The sequence below is a fragment of the Uloborus diversus genome, chromosome 8, assembly GCF_026930045.1.
Source record: "Uloborus diversus isolate 005 chromosome 8, Udiv.v.3.1, whole genome shotgun sequence".
Taxonomy (NCBI): domain Eukaryota; kingdom Metazoa; phylum Arthropoda; class Arachnida; order Araneae; family Uloboridae; genus Uloborus; species Uloborus diversus.
Window position 1 is genome coordinate 69,808,667 of NC_072738.1, and position 17,349 is coordinate 69,826,015.

General features: G+C 35.0%; 1 protein-coding gene across 1 annotated transcript; it reads left to right on the forward strand.

The window, feature by feature from the left end:
* The first annotated feature begins 5,211 nt into the window (after positions 1–5,211).
* LOC129228165 (uncharacterized) lies at positions 5,212–12,549 on the forward strand. The gene is made up of 4 exons (XM_054862819.1): positions 5,212–5,336; positions 7,489–7,702; positions 9,465–9,630; positions 12,415–12,549. The coding sequence occupies exons 1-4, from the start codon at positions 5,249–5,251 to the stop codon at positions 12,499–12,501; spliced, it is 555 nt and encodes a 184-aa protein (XP_054718794.1). The 5' UTR covers positions 5,212–5,248; the 3' UTR covers positions 12,502–12,549.
* The last annotated feature ends 4,800 nt before the right edge of the window (positions 12,550–17,349 follow it).

The window sequence follows — 17,349 nt, forward strand, 5'->3', positions numbered from 1 at the left end:
CATTCGTGTATAATTTATCCGCTATATCCGCTCCTAACAACATGTGTATTTCATTATTATTTTCTTCATACAAACATGTTTTACCCATTGACGATATATCACTCAAAAATATACCAACCCGCTTCAAAATTTTAATACACTGACCTGTCTTAGCCTTCGGAATAAAAGCGCAAATTTTCTTCTGATCCATTACTTCAACTTTAAAACTATGCTTCCGATCAAGACTACTCAAGAGCACAGAATAACGATTATGCTGTTCTGTAGTTTCTATCCCTCCAAAAAGCCCATGCTTAACAATTTCAGTTCCCGAACTCTTTAACCCCATTTTATTTGCAACAAATTCAGAAATGTAACTTTTTTGTGACCCTGAATCGACAATTGCACGCAGTAAATGTTCTAAACCTTGATTTCGAATACGCACAATTAAAGTTTGCAAATAAACTTCATTCGACGAAGATTGGTTTGAGAGGACGGAATTTTCAGAAGGGACATTCTTATCTACGTTAAGTTTCTGCTTACATTTAGTAAAACACATTAAAGAAGAATGTTTTCCCTTACAATGCTTACAATTTACGTTTGCTTTACAAAACCGAGAAATATGCTTCCTAATTTCTAAACTCTTGAAACACGCTCCCTTTTTCATCAGGATATTTTTCCGTTCTTCTAGCGACAAATTACTAGCGGATGCACATTCAGAACTGAAATGGGTAAATGAATCGCAGAATACGCATTTAATTTTTCTGGGATTTTCTATCTCATCTGTAGAAATCAGTTCAGACGCGGTAGCGATTTGTTTCCTATTCTTCCTTGAATCATTTCTAACACGGTTTTCGACAGTGTTTTGCCTATTTGGCGGGAAAGTCTCGTTGGGGGAAATTTGATTTATGTTAACTGACATAATATGCATTGCTCTTTCTCGCGACATCAAAGATTTTGACAGAAAATCAAGCAAGTTTGTCAGATTTGAATGGGTATTACTTTCTAATTTGCTATATTCTAAAACTAAATCCGCAGGAAGGATTTTTAATAGCAGGGGGCATAATACACTGGTATAATTTTCCGATGACAAACCTAATGCTTCTAAACACCGTATTTGCGTTGTACAGTTGTCATAAAATCTTCGAAATGCACGAACATCATTAGAGTCTCTAAGAGGTTGCATATTGATGATATTATTCATATGAGCACTAATTAATAAGTCAGTTTCAGCATATCGGTCCTTCAATGCTTTTATCGCGTTATCATAATTTTCAGCTGTAATTGGAAATCCTTCAACTGTGTTCATGGCAGTTCCACCTAAATACGCCTTTAGGTAGTTGAATTTGTCAACATTATTCAAAAGTTCATTCTTATGTATCGCAGATTCGAAACTGTTCCAGAATGTTAACCATTGGCTCACATCTCCGTAAAACTTCGCGATAGTCAATTTTGGCAGTTTAACGCGTATCGTATTGTTGCTGGCTGTTTCAAAGCTTCTATTTTGATTTTCGCTGATGCGACTGACTTCTAACGAATTCTGACGCATTTCATTAATTCGTTTAGTAGCTCGAAATTTCCAAACAGTCACTTTCTCGCGATATTCTTCCGAAATTTCATATTCTTTTTCGATTTCGTCCTGTTCAAAATTAGCTTCTAGTTCGCTATCTACAGCGCTTAGCATTTCAAATTTTAAAGTTAATATTTCTACAAGTTCTTCCACTATGTTTGCATCCACTTCACTCATTGCCAATTCTGTTTCTAGCTTATTTACTGCTTTTGTTACAGCAGCTCGCATTACAGCACGCTTTTTACATAAATTTTCTACACTTCTTTTTGACATTTTAGATTGAATATCTTCATTTGTTTTAGACATTTCAACAAAGTTCTTAACTTTTAAATACAAATCAAATAACTTCACTGCAATCCCGGCAGGGATGCCATGTTGCGCGTCAAAGTAAGTTTCTAAATTCAAAAACTCTTACCATGTATTTAACCTCTTCAACGCTTCCAAAAGTCGCGGGGCAATGAAATCATTTGTACTGTAGTCTTCAGACATTCCTTCGTGTAGAAATTGTGACACAAACACTAGAACTTTTTAACTTAGAAAAACTTAATTATAGCAAAATAAACTACAATGTTAGTTGCAAATAAAAACTTGTTAATTAATAAACACAACATAATGAAGATATCTGTAACGAACTCGCGCGAAATGTGAAGAACTGATAACAACTGCGATAAGAACTACTACGAGGTGCGCGAGTCCGGCTAATTTATCGAAACTTAACTACTCAGTTCAGTTCAGTTCTTGGGCGTTTTCCACAAAATGCATTCTAAATAAACATTTGACGTTTGACATTTTAAAAAGCAAAAAATATTATGGCTCCTTGTCATTAAGTGTGCAACCGATTCGACTTGAGTAACAATTTTAAACGTAAGGATTTTTCCTTCTCTCCAGTGGTATATAAGCATAACACGGCATCTTCAAAATGAAGAAGAAAGTTTTCTTTTAGAAGTGACTCAAAATGGCTCTTCCCTTAATGAGTTAAGCAAAAGTACTGAGGTTCCTCGATGGAAGGTAACGATAGGTCACTGTGGAAAACTTCGACAAGCTTTGTCTGACGATTCGGAAAACATATAGATATTATTGCAATATACTAGCAAACTTTAAATGCCCAAATGTCCCTTTTCATTAGCTGTACTTATGTGTGCATACCACCCGAATTTTATCATTCGGCAAAACATGGAGTTCCATTTGACAAATCGAGAACTCTGCCCTCCCAAAAAATTAACTTCGAAGGGGGGGGGGGACGCCTCTGAAAAAATATCCCACGTGTTTTATTTAGAGATCTTTCTGCCCGAATTCTGAAAGTGCCATCTGTGTACTATTATACGTATTAAGAGGCAGATGTTGCCATTCATGGAATAAACAGTACTAAAACTTACTAGACCGGGACGATTTCATAGAGAAAGTCGTTCTTCATCTTTTTCACCATCGTTGCCCTTCGAACACAATTGAGAAAAGCAACACAGAAAGTAGAGTGTAAAATCGACTGTGGGAGATGTACGTTTCATGACATATTCATTGCCATGTCATTTTTATTACCAGATATGTTTTGTGCTGTAAAGTTCAGTAAAGCGGCAATGAATGAGTTTTTCATATTAACCATAGATCTAATGACATTTATAGCTTTCGGTGACACAATTAATACTACTAGCATCGTTTGTGGCTGAAATTTGACCTCTTGTGTTTGATGTCTTCCTCTATCTAAGCGATAAGTTTAGTAATTTAAGCGTTAAAAAATCTAATTGCCTAAAAATAAATAAATAAATAATATAATGTATTTATAAAATAATTACATATTTTTAATTAAGAAATTAAGTAATTTAAAATAAAATGAAATACAAGTTAAACACATATGATAATTTTCTGCTGTTTTTTTTTCGGAGATTCATTTACATTATGTACTAATCATAATGATCACTTATTTTTGCATTAACATTTTTTAAAAGTAATCGTAATAAACATTTTGTAATTAACTAGCGCAACCAGATTTTTAAAGCCTTGGTTTTTCTCTTGTGCAATCATGAATTGCTTAGTGCAGTAACTTGACCGTAGTTGATGTTCCTTTGATTTTTTTTCTATGCTTATAATGCAATCTCCTCTGGTTCACGGGCCTCCACGAGCATGTCCCTCCTCCTGGGCAGTGGCATGTCCCCGAAATCGACTCTTTTTATACCCTACTCTCTCGACTTTACACAATCCTCTTTAGACAAAAAAAAATAATAATAAAGCATCCAGCACACAACATTTAGCATCAGCGTACATCTAAAATCTAGCCCTTAACATTAATTTGAATTTTGACACCTCCAACGCGCAGGGGCGCAGAGAGCCAAGGCGGGCCTCGCCTCTAGTCAGTTATGTCGCTGGGCCCCTTCCACCCCGCTTCCCCCCCCAAAAAAAAAGAAAAAAAAAGAAAAGGGGGAGAAAAAGAAAAGAAGGGGGGGGGGAGAAAAAAAAATTAAAATTTGCTTACTAAAAAACAATTTACTCTATTTTAAGCGCAACAACAGTAAAAATCAAAAGAGGAAATTTCGCTTAATCTTTACGTTTTCTCATAATCTTAGTTTTCCCCCCTTTACTTTCATCCTTTCTTCTTTTATTTCTTTTTCTTTCTTTCTTGCTTTTCTTTCCGACATGGAATCTCGTCGGGCCTGCCAACGTGTAGTGTCCTATCGCAATTCGTGATTACATACATAAATAACATGATTTGATTTCAAGAATTCAAAATTCAAGTGAATGTCAGGGGGTAGATGCTGGATGTTGCGCGGTTTTATTTTATTTATTTGTTTTTTGTTTTTGTTAAAAAAAAAAAAACCTTTCCGGCTCGCGAAATTTTTTCACAAAAGTTCACATTAAGGATGTTTCACTTTAAATGTTAAAATATGCATTTATATTTAGAATTCTTACGTGAGTACACGAACCCCTTTCCATTTGCGCTACAAAATAACTCAATTATACACTGTTTAAAAAAATCCTGATATTTTATGGTAAAAGTTACTGGCATCGAAGTTGTCAGTAACTTTTACGGTAAAATCCTATTTTACTGTAAAATTTTACGATACAACAAACGAGAGTTAAACAACGCAAAATGCTAGCTGCAGGTTCGATCCCGGGGCTTACGGATGGGCAGGCGGCTTTGCTGCTCACCCTACGAGTTGGGCCGTATCAAGTGAGGGGAAATACTGAGTTATTTGCTCCGTACTGTAAGCTACGTCGTGTATCAACTAGCGCTGCAATCGTTTATTTTCTTCAGTACAATTTACTGTAATTTTTTTCTGTGCTGTAAACACTCCATTTTACAGTAATATTTACCATAAAAGTTTCCTGAATTTTTAACAGTGTATTAGTATAATAAGGTTGCGAGGGAGTGATGTGATGCACACATCACATTTTTTAAACATTGTTTTTAGCAATCGGTTTTTATAAATAGAAATTTTGAAAATATTTCAAGCACACGTTAAATTCATTTTAATACCAGTTGTTTTTCAGAAGATCCTTATACATACATAATACATCTGACGTACGGAAACTGTAAACATCAATCTTTCACCTATCGTATTCAGAAAATTGGAGTGCAGTACAGATAAAATTGCAGCAGCAGATGGAGTTTTTCTCCTCGTTTATCTCACGTGAACAAATGTTTTAAATCCCACAATCTACTGGAGCAAAACGAAAAATAAGATTTATTACTTACATTGAAATTCAAACATGGCCGCCATCGCATGCATCTTTCATCTGCTGGTTTTCTGGATTGCTCTGGGGGATGCAAAGAATTTTTTCAAATTCGAAGATTGCAGTAAGTAAATGGCAGGAATAAAATTAAATAAGAATTATTCTTTTGCTTCTTTGGAGAATCTTTAATAGTTTCTTGAAAAAAGTGCTAATTATTGAAATAATTTATTTTCAAGTCAAATGGAGGGCTCAGGAAAGAAAAGCAAAGTGTCAATATATCCAATGTTTTAGAGAATTTATTGAGAGAGTTCAAAACTCTAGCCTTTCTGCATTGTACAGTGAACTTTTGGGGATTTTTCGCCTTAATTCTTCTTCTTTCTTACGTGTTTATATTGAGCAGAAGCTCCCAATCTTTTTAAACTCAGCCCCCACCCTCTGGAGGTTGACTGAAAGGAATTAAAATGAAGGGAGCTAATCCAATCGTTGGCTTAGCAACAGCTGACCAAACAAGTCAACTGACCCCAAGTCACGTGACTCAACAACGACGAATGGTCGGCCCGTTTTGCGTGAAACAAGAGAAAGAAACCAGATTTCTTCCAATGTTTTGCTTTAAAATCTGTCACGTGACTTGGGCTCTTGGTGTCATGAATGAAAGTTTTCATTCCTTTCATTTTATCTCTTCTCAATGGACTGACACCTATCAACCCCCCCCCCCTTCTGACTTGAAAGAAGCCATAAATTGGTACTAACCGTCGACAATATTAAAAATATAGATGATTTATTTTAATTTGAAATAAAATGTGGACAAATTTACTCAATGACTCTTAAACGAAAAATAAATAAATAAAAGTACCTTCTTAACGTTCCCCCCCTTTTTTTGCCAAAACAAACTGATAGGTAATTAAAAAGAAATATTTAAACAAGATCATTGACGTACTTTTCAAAACCAGAAGCACATTTTTTACCATTTTTTTCAAAATTATAATTTTTGGGATTAAAAACACTGCCCCTTTAAAAATTAAAAAACAGAAAACAAAAATAACAATTTGAAAATTAATAAACTTGAAAATAAAAGATGAAATAAACCGAGGTGTAAGGATGAAGCTCATGAATTTTAATTTGTTTATTTTTTAGCTTGTGATTCGTTGTCTGAACTCTTTATCAATCGGTTTCGCATACGACTTCGATTCCGATATTCGCTGATTTTTTATAATTATTATCTCGTCTTTAATACTCATCGCCCTCATGAATTGATCGCCCGCTGGAGGAGCCAAATCGTCCCTTTGGGGCGATCGTCCTCGGGTTGTGAACACAGCAATAGCAACATTTAGAACAACATATTCTACTCTACAAACACTCAATACTGCCACATTGAATATCACTCGAGTAAAAATATGACATTTGAGGAAGTGAGAAGCAAAGAGATGTAGGTGGACATTTTCAAGTTTTGAGTAAAACGTGTATAAAGATTACGTCCTAGGTAGACTTACATTGATTTTTTTTCTAAATTCTGCTGTACAGCAGCACCTACCAGGGCTACTAGTACTATCTCTTGCCCCTAAACAGAGGAGGGGGAGATAACCACTGCCATTTGTACTGGCTATCTCCAAATTTTAATTTTGTCGCTTGCATCCCTTTGCTTTCCACTACCTCATTTATCTTATCTTCCATGCACTCCTCATATTATGCGTAAAGAATTACATTGGTTTTCGTACATTACATTGTATTTTTACTACTATCCTATCAAGATATAACAGACTGTGATATGAACCAGTTCCTCAAACCCTACAAGAATTTCTCCAACATCAAATGCTGTTTGTAAGTAAGTAAATAAATAAATAAATAAATAAATTGCAAAAAAAAAAATAAAGTTTTTGCAATCAGAAATTGCAACCATGTTTTGAAACATTGTTTTTTTTTCTGAAACTTTTTTTCCGGTTCAAATTTCTTTGCTCTATAGTTAGTTACTCCGTGTTTCTAAAAGTTATATTTTTGCATAAATTTGTTCATAATTTCAGCTTGATTTTATTGAAACTAAGAATGATGCCAAAGAATATTTATTTATTGGTTATAATTTTGATGTCATAAAAAGTAATCTTATTTTTACATATAAATCAAGGTTACAAGACTTTTTGCAGAAGCTATTCAATGAAGTTTTAAAGGATCACGTGACTCACATCTACTAATGCCAAAGACAATGAATTAAACCACATACCGTGAAAAGTGAGAACAGCAGGCAATCTTGATTGCTCACTTTTTTAATCTTTTCCCTTCAGCCCGACAAGATGGCATTGCCCAGGTGAATCGATTCGAGATTAACCCCGACCCCATCGACCTGAGGGGAGATATGAATGTGACGATGAACGTGAACGTTCTTCGTGACGTTCCTTTGGAGGCCAAGCTGAGGACAAGGTATTACCGTCTTCACAAAGTTTTCGGAGTTACAGTCGACATCCCCATTCCCTGCCTTCTGGGCAAGTTTGGATCTTGGTGAGTGTATCCATAATAAGAATTGCAAGATATATTGTGGCTCTGATAAGTTGAAGCATGACATTGACAATGTTTATTTCGATTTTGAGGGTTCAGTGAAAAGGAGACGTGTTATTATGGCGGATTAGGAATGGAGCACGCGCGCAAAACTATTACGGAAGTCACTCAACTCAAAAAGTCAATCACTCTTCCTAACAATCCCCAAAAAGAAGTAAATATTGTCGAGCTCATGCCTCAATATCAGAGCCCACTATAACTCAATTAGAGAAAACACTAACAATAAAAATTGAGCCATACAACTTCTCTGTATAGAAATTCAATAATTTTTCAGAGCCTTTTAATTTGTTTTTGTTTTTAATTTTTTATAACCTTTATTCTTTCAATTTGTGAGTTTTAACCATAGGTGAGATCATCGTATCTTGACTTTCAAGTCAAAGATTTAGGACCTCCTGAAGTATGTTGTTTTACTGCACTTGACACAGGGCAAAAATTGAAGGCACCGTCGCTGAGCAGTAGCTGATTTCTTTTCTGGTCCAATCAGGGAGGACAGGACCCAAGGCCTTGTCTGCCTAGGGCCCTGTAAAATATAAAATTTTAGAGAGAGGCTAAGAAGTTTTATGTTTTAATACTTTGTTTTAAAGAAAAAAAACTTTTCCTTTTTTTTCTGTTTACGAAGTATACAAAAAATAGAATTAGATTCATGAAGATTTTCAATCAGATATTTAGACACACTCAACTATTTTAAGGGAACTTTACTTTTTTTTCTTAGAAGACAGGATGAAATCTGTTATCTGAAACACATTGTTAAGGTTATGAAGTAAATTCAATGGAGATTAAAATATTTTAAATTTTATAGAAAAGAAATTGTTGTATGTGGAAATGTAATTTTTAGGCATAAAATTAAAACGGGATTGTGTCCTGCTATTACAGAACAGTGTATGTTAATGTCTAGAAGGGGACTTGAGATCTCCCCTACCTCCTAATGGGTACCTATGGCCAGTGACAAAACTGACAAGGGTTTACCTTATCTACCGACGGAATTGGTGTCAACAGGTTTTAACATTGCCTGAAATCTATCAAGAACATTTGATAAAAACTGTTAAGATCGGTTGGCTTGATTATTGAAAACAAATAATCTGGCAAGATACTTATTTGCGGGGTGAAGACGAAAACACCTCATTAGTGTTACGCGACTAACCATGTCACAAAGAAGTACTCGACTCGCGGAAGACTACAGGGTGTCCCAAAACGAAAGCATAAACTTTGCACAGCTAGATTCCTCGTTGGGAGTACATGAAAACTGCCCACAGAAGCGTTCCTATACGATCCATTCCATAGTTTACGAGAAAATAAGAAAAAGTATGACGTCACTGCCAGTGCAAGAAAAAATACTTTATTGAACATATCAACAGCGGTATACGTACATTACCTATAACAGCAAATACGTGTGACGTTTCAAACATTATCGTCTAGAAAAATATGCAAATACCGTTGTTGATATGTCCAATAAAGTGTTTTATCCTTGCACCGGCAGTGACGTCATACATTGTTTTTCGTATTTTTCTCGGATCGTACAGGAACGATTTTTTGGACAGTTTTTATGTGCTCCCAATCTAGCTGTGCAGAGTTTATGAGGTCGTTTTGGGACACCCTGTATACGCGCGTGTACTATAACTAACTCTTTCTTCTCTTCCCTCTCCGAAATCTCTTAACTTACCCCACTCTTTATTGTATGTTTTCCTACTTTTTTATTTTTTTTCAGCACACTTCCTCTTTGCGAATATCTGAAGGTGTTCCGTCCGCAAGTGGCCCCTTTCTTACCCAATGGCGAGGATCAAGAATGCCCCCTGGAGGCTGGAGAGTACGGAGGTGAGGATGTGCCTGTAGAAATACCTGACATGACTATGGTCGCCAGGTGGATCATGAAGGTAAATGCTTAATTTCCTGGTTTCTCAATAATTTTCGAAATAATGACGTAGCGTGACGATCGACGGATATGACTTTTTGCTATGGTCAATGTGAATGGCATTTGGGATGCAAAATGAGGATAAGGGGACAGTTGAAATTTTGGTAAAGTTCAAGAGATGTAGTACTTTAGAGTCTGTGAACGGATGGTTCTGGATTCGAAACCCGACGTCGTCATATATCCACCGAGTACATAAGGAGTAGTGATGGGCATAATCGAGTTCTCTTAATCGAATCACTAGATTATTCAAGATCACTCGAGAACTCGATTACCACGAATTCTCTATTATCACGTCCCGAGTTATCGACTGACACAGCTCGAGTTCTCGATTATCACGGCTCGAGTTCTCGATTATCACAGCTACAGTTCTCGATTATCACAGCTACAGTTCTCGATTATCACATCTCGAATTCTCGATTATCACAGCTCGAGTTCTCGATTAAAACAGCTCGAGTTCTCGATTATCACAACTCGAGTTCTCGATTATCACAGCTCGAATTCTCGATTATCACAGCTCGAGTTCTCGATTTCAAAAGATCTCGATTATCAATCGCTCGAGGTCTTGTTTTAAAAAGATTTCCTTTCAATCGCTCGAGTTCTAGATTAGGAAAAATCTCGATTATGCATCACTCGATAATCAGAAGTGCTCGATTCCCGAGATCTCGATTTTAAAAAGTTCTCGATTATGCTCATCACTAATAAGGAGCACGTGCTCGTGAAGTTCATGGGTCTTAAAGTCCTGGAGTCGGTTGCAAGCCTTGGGTACAGGGTGGTGGACATTCTTCCTCCTCTTCAGCACCATGCTGAAATCATGAAAGTCACAATGACCTACCTACCACGACCTTCCGTGGCATTTAAACTCGATTAACCTGAGGATTAGATTCTAAGGTGCGGAGGTCGCTGGGGTGTTCACGTACGATACCTGCATGCGTTCTTTTTTGAACTCCATATCAAAAATGCATAGAGTAAATTATTGAATTTCTGAAATTTGCGATTTTTTAAGGATTTAAATGCTTTAAGATATGCTGAACACATTTTGATCAATCGATTTACAGGAAAATGTCAATGTGCGTGTGTGTGTGCCTGTAGGTGGTACACACTTTTTTGGGGGCTTTAATTCAAAAATTAATGCAAAGAATTATGCAAAGTTCTGTATACAAACGATCCCTACTTGGAATAGTATAGGTAAGGTTTCAAAGTTTAGGGGGAAGGTTGTAATCGAACTGTTTTGATACTATTTCTCCCCTTCATTGTTGCTCAAACTTAAAAAAACAAATATGTATCCTGTGTTCATGGGTAAGATAAATTAGATGTAGATAAGGAAAAGTGCTATTTGGCGCCCTCAGTCATGCGTTTGGCGTGGACAAGAACATATTGGTGTCAAACAGCCGAAGAATGCGATAACCTTCGGTTTACTTTTTGCTTATTCCAGAGAAAATACCCAAAAGTGGCATAATGACGAACCTTCTGGCAACCTGTTTGTTCATTTACGGTCCATCTTTTCCATAGAGAATGAGCAGACGACGGCAAATATATTCTGAGATTAAGAGGGGAAAAACAGTGAAGACCGTTCTTGAACAGTTTTCTTGAATGGAGTAACTAGTCACGTTCTTGTTAGCAGTCAAAAGGTCTCGTACGTTTTATGCCAGTAATTCGAACGTGCGAAAACTAGCACTCTAGAGTAGACCAATGAAAACAAAAATAGCAAGCAATAGTACAATTGTAATTTTTACTAAACTTATTATGTGTTTTGTGTAGAACAGGGAAGAAAATAATTCTGTAGGAATTGCATACCCATATTTCCACACTGTCGAGTAAAAAAAAAATATAAGCTCAATTTTCATGTTGTTCAGCGTTTCTCAATCTTTTTCCATTTGTGATCCAGTTCACAATCATAATTATCATCCTGCTTCTACCCCTCTTCATAAAATATTAAAAAAAAAAAAAAGTGCATTTACGTACGTTGACGCTGAAACTACGAGAAATCTTCTCTAAACTGCCGAAATTTTGTTTTAAAACTGAATAATAGACATTTTTACAGCTTCTTTTGAGCAGTCTTAATCTTTTAGATCAGTATGTTTTGCTCAATTATTTAGCTAAATAACTAAATACACATACATGTGCTTTTCCAAAAAAACCTTATTATTAAAATCTTTGTCACAGAGAACAGCGATAACTGTCGAGTCTTAGGAGCCAGGAAAAATATTTAGACGCCAGACAAATTATTTCTCAGAGCTTACATTAAAATTTAGTGTGACACATCTTCTCAAAAACTTTATTCTGAAATAACTAGTCGCCAAGGTATTGATTTTAACCGCTCGGGTAATCTGATGCCCGAAACCTGATCATAGGACAGTTAAAATATTATATTTTCTAATCATACTTTTACATTGCTCAGTAATGGGAAAATTACATGAGCACAACTGTACTACTTAACTGCAAATACCAATTTAAATTCCATTAACGTAGCAGAGAAATTTCACTAATGGAATGATCCTTGCTATTGTATAAGAGATTCAAAACAAAAAATAACGAAAAATGAAGATGTAATTTTGATGTTAAAAATCAATTAAGTTTCAGATGTCAGATGATGTTTGAGCAAGGAAACATCAAGAAAGTAATGAGTGTTTTATGCCAGGATGTATTTCTCTTTTAGTAATTAAATCAATTTTCCAACACTATTTCGTCATGCTCGTGACCGAGTATTTAGGTAAATAATTGAGATTTTCCTCTTCGCTTTTTTCAGGGCAAGTACCGAACCGAGCTGAAGTTGATTGATGTAAACGATGGAAGTGAACTAGCCTGCTATAAGATCTGGGTTCAAATTCGATAATGATGACGCTTGTAACTATTTGAAATAAAATTCTCTTCAAAACCCAGATTTTTATATTCATTGTTTTAAAGTACGGTTGAACTTCAATTATCCGAGCTCCAAAAATCCGAACAGCTGATTACACGAATCGCTTACAGAGTTTCAAGAAATAAAATAAGGCGAAAACGTTCTGAGAATAGTAAAATAATGATTGTGTCCACGGATTGCGTCTAGACGGACTTGTGTCTAGAGGACTGCGTATCAAGCGCCTTTCCTCCGGACACACACAGGAAAGATTTACAACATAAGATAAGGATATAACACCCAGAGCACGGCAAGAATCGAACCCAAGACCTCCAGCTTATAAGAGTAATGGTAGAAGCTTCATCTACGACAGAGCCACGGAGGCTCCCATGACGCTAGTCTCGGTCCAGGTCGACCTATGAGTTGCCTATGATGAAAGGTTATTCCTGAAGTTGTATAAATTTTTGTCACTCTTATGACGACAACTCAGAATGCTAAATTTCTTAACAAACTCCGAAATGGAAAATCTCGCACTTATAAATCTAACTTCCAGTTTTTGTTTGAAGTCTGTTGATTCCCGTCGTGCGGTCATAATCAGATTAGAAACTGTTTATCACTTGAGTACAAATGAAAACTCTAGCAATGAAATGCCCATACATACGTCTTGTACGTATCTCTATTACCATTTGTATATTTGAATATTGATACCCCATGACTCTTGTCATCTCAGTGTAATTATAACGGCACATTCAGTATTTATTAATATTTTCGCGAAGCTGGAGATTTTATGGTAGTTATAACCAGGGCTGCGAAGTTAGAGTCGGAGTCGAACTGATTTTTTAGTAAAGGTGTCGGAGCTGGAGTCTGAATTCGAAGAATCGGAGTCGGTCATTTTCCTACGAAGTCCAAAACTCTGCCAGCGCTTTTGGAGTCGGAGTCAGAGTCTGAGTCAGACAGATTTCAGGGTAAATGAGTTGGAATCGGTAATTTAAAATTCCAAGAGTCAGAGTCGGAGTCTGTCATTTTCCCACAAAGTCCGCCACTCTGCCAGTGCTTGCGGGGTCGGACTGATTTTGTGGTTAAGGAGTCGAAAACGAAGACTTTGAAATTTCCGGAGTCAGTAATTTTTGCTCTGACTCTGCATCCCTGGTTATCACACAATTATTCAGATAGCATGAAATCGCTTCAACCAATAAGACAATGAAGCTCAGGTTTCAAAAATATTTTTAATAAACAGTTTTCTTTGTAACAATAGAATTAACCATTATTTTCTTTTTCAAATAAATACACAACATGAATTTCCATTTACAGTCCTCAAATACGCCGTTCACTAATTCTAAAGGAGAAAAAAATTCCAAAAGTGTGAAACTAAGGGCATTTTCACTCATTCTTTTATCGACAGAAGGAAAAAAAAATAATAGGAAGAATATATGTGACCACATACAAATCACCTGTTCCTTTGGAGTCCCTTAGATAAACTACATTTGAATCAATGGTTCAAAGTAAAGGAATGTTTTTTTTTCTACATTGTAAGCTATGTAACTCTTTTCTTTATAAAACATCTACAAAAGAATGTCCTTCCACTTTAGACTGAAAATTGACACCCATAAACAGACAATGTTTGAAGTGAAATTAATAGATATTAGAATGGAAAACTCTATAAACAAAAGCTTTATGGTTGATTTAGGTTAGTAAAATGAGCATAATAACTTATTCAAATTATGATATTCGGTTGAGTAATAACGATTAAATGAAAAAAACTCTAGCCATGTATTTCATATTGTTTAATCTACAACATATTTATGTCTTAAAATATCGTAAATTGAAAGCAATCACATTAAAAAAGTTTTTCAATCACATTTTTAAAGTACTTTCAGAAAAAAAAAAGTTTTTTAAATTCCGTTCCTCAAAGATTTGATTGTAGACCAAAATAATTAACTTATACTCAGTTTTTGAAGATAATCCGAACAAGTAAATTTTCTTTTTTTTTTTTTTTCAGGCTACAAATTTACATTGAAAATTAGTGATTTTCAACGTTAGGGTGACCGAAAGTAGTTGAAAAATTCGTCACGTGCATCCGCAAGAATGGAGGAAGTAAAGAAGACGCTTTAAGTTCAAAGTTTTATAAAATCGAAGCTAATTTTACCTTTTTCTGTATAAAATTACTAAGACACCCATGAAATAGTAGTGAGAAACTTGAAACAATTTTTCAGTTGTTAAGGGACGACAAATGAGGTAAATGTACCAATAACTGGCTATTTAAGGACTTTAATGCATTTACAATAGAAGTTTCGAAATATTATCTCATAAGATTATTTTTCCGCAATTGTTCCAACATTCACATATCATTATTAATGCATAAAACAATCAAAATATACCTAGATTTTCAAAAAAAAAAAAAAACCTTAACTTTTTCTATGCCCAGTAATAGGTTAGTACCAGTAATGGGCTCTTCTAAGTTGGGTCAATTAAATATGGTTGCTTATTCCAAAACGTTGCTGATCTTTTTCAATGTATTAAAGTAATCAAGAATTACAATTATTAAAGAGTAGTTGAACTATTTTGTTTGTGAATTTTTGGGTTTTGTTAGTAATAAGCAATAAGTGTATCAGTAATGGACCACAATTACATCAGTAATCGTCCATTTCGTTCATTATTGGTTCTGATTATCAGATAACAAATTGAAATTAAAAACATGCAGAATGTCCTATCAAAGGAGAAAGTAAACAGCAAAACTTCAAACTAAAAATTAGCTTGTGTTTCAGTAATTGGCCAGAATGCTCATTGATGGAACAGTTGAACAATACATCACCCTGAAACGGACCACCATTATTACAAGTTTATTTTATGTTTTATAAGCATAGTTCATCAAAATGTCTAATGAAATAAAAAAACCCAATCAAATAACAAAATGGGACATATTTTTAACAAAATAACATATAGAAGTAAGAATAGTCTCTTAACGAAATCTGGCAGAAGTGGCAAGAAGTAACAATCAACTTAACTTTATAGTCTGTAATTCAAACAACGGTAAACTATTTTTCTGTTGTCTGTTTGAAAGAAACTGTTTTAAACAATCATCTGTTGTTCCATTTGTTTCCATTAGTGATCTATGAACTTGTGTTTTCACAAATCAAAACAGGTGGCTCATTATAGGTACAGGGCCAATTATTGGTGCATTTACCTTAAACATTTGTAGCTTAATCCTCTGTATTAGCAAGTTAACATGTTCGAAAAATAAACAGTGAAATCATTAGTACTCGGATTATTTAAGCTCACAACTAATTATAAATCTACATAGGACGGGCACGATTCTTAAGTTTGAATTTGAACTATTTGAAGGGTATGTGTTTCTTTGAATGTCTTCCATGAATGTCTGAGTCACAAAATTTCAAGTGAATTGCATTTCATTTTATTTTTTCTTCTAGTGAATCAAAAGACCCAGTGCCAAATTTCATTCCTTGATTACGATGCACTTCTCTGAATATATAACGGTTTAATTAGTTTTACAAAAGAAACGCGCGGCATTAAATTCAAATGCTGCCAACAGAAATAAGTTGATATGTTTTTAATTAAAATTCCATCGTTCTTAAGCAATTTTGGCAGTTAGAACCAATTTTTCTGCTAAAATGTATCCCGGAGTTTTTTTAGTATACTTGTAGTCATAAAGCCTTATTTTGTCAATTGAAACCTTTGAGAAACGTCGTAAAATTTTAAATAAAAGTTCACAGAAAAGTTTATAGAATCCGAATCTTTGAGAACTGGAATTCAATAGGTAAACCCTTCGAAGCATAGTGGCTGCGTTTGAGGACATTAAGCCTTTTTTTATTTCAACCATCTGGCACAGTGGCTTCAGCAACTAGCTGGGGGAAAAAAAAAGCCATAATTTTTTTTAGGTGGCCTTAAACGAAGTCACCGTGCTTTAGATGGTCAACAACCATGTAAATTCCTAAAATGATTAACTATTCCTTAATTAATTATAGTATCTTAAAAGAGGCTCGAGGTTATTTTTTTATCATTTGCGCAGCATCCAAAATAGCTTCGTACGTAATTTGCCATATTAAAATCGTTCAATTCTTTTTTTTTGGGGGGGGGGGATAAACAGCATCTTTTTTGTTCATTTTGACAAATTATGATTTAAGATGCTTTCGTATTTTAAATTATGAATTATATTTTGCACGGATTTGATACAATAGTGTTCTAATAAATGCTTGCGAAATAGTGTATTGAAATTGATCAGACCCCTTGTCTTTGGGAAATGGAGAATATGAAGTGATTCAAGTATTTGTTTATGTATATATATTTTACAATAGCTGTCATGCTGGAGTTACATATTTTGTTATTTAGTACTATGGGGGTGCAAAGTTCAATAAAAGATCCAACTATCCAATTTATGACAAAAAACTAAACTACATTATGTAGCTTTTGCGGTTATGTTTATCACCTGTTGTTACAGCTAATTCTCAAGTGGACCTTAATAGTATAAAAATAGTCGTTCGTTCGTCTACGTGCTCGTTGTCGTTTTGAAAGAGACTTGTGCTGATTCCAAGCAGAGCCAGGCACATTGTACTTCGTTGTGCAAGAAACATTTAGACATTTTTCTGAAACGAAAATAGCAAAATGATAACTGCAACCTACCCAAATAATTTTGTGGGATGAAAAAACAACTCATCAACATATGATATAAATTAAAGGATGACCTGTGATGTAATCAGTTGGACTAGACTATGTCATAACTGAAGCATTGGTTTAAATGCTTCAATGACAATGACAAAGTTCTACTTTATTAAATAGTCATTGCCAGTCAGTTCTATGAACATGTACAAATCCATCACAATTGCAGAC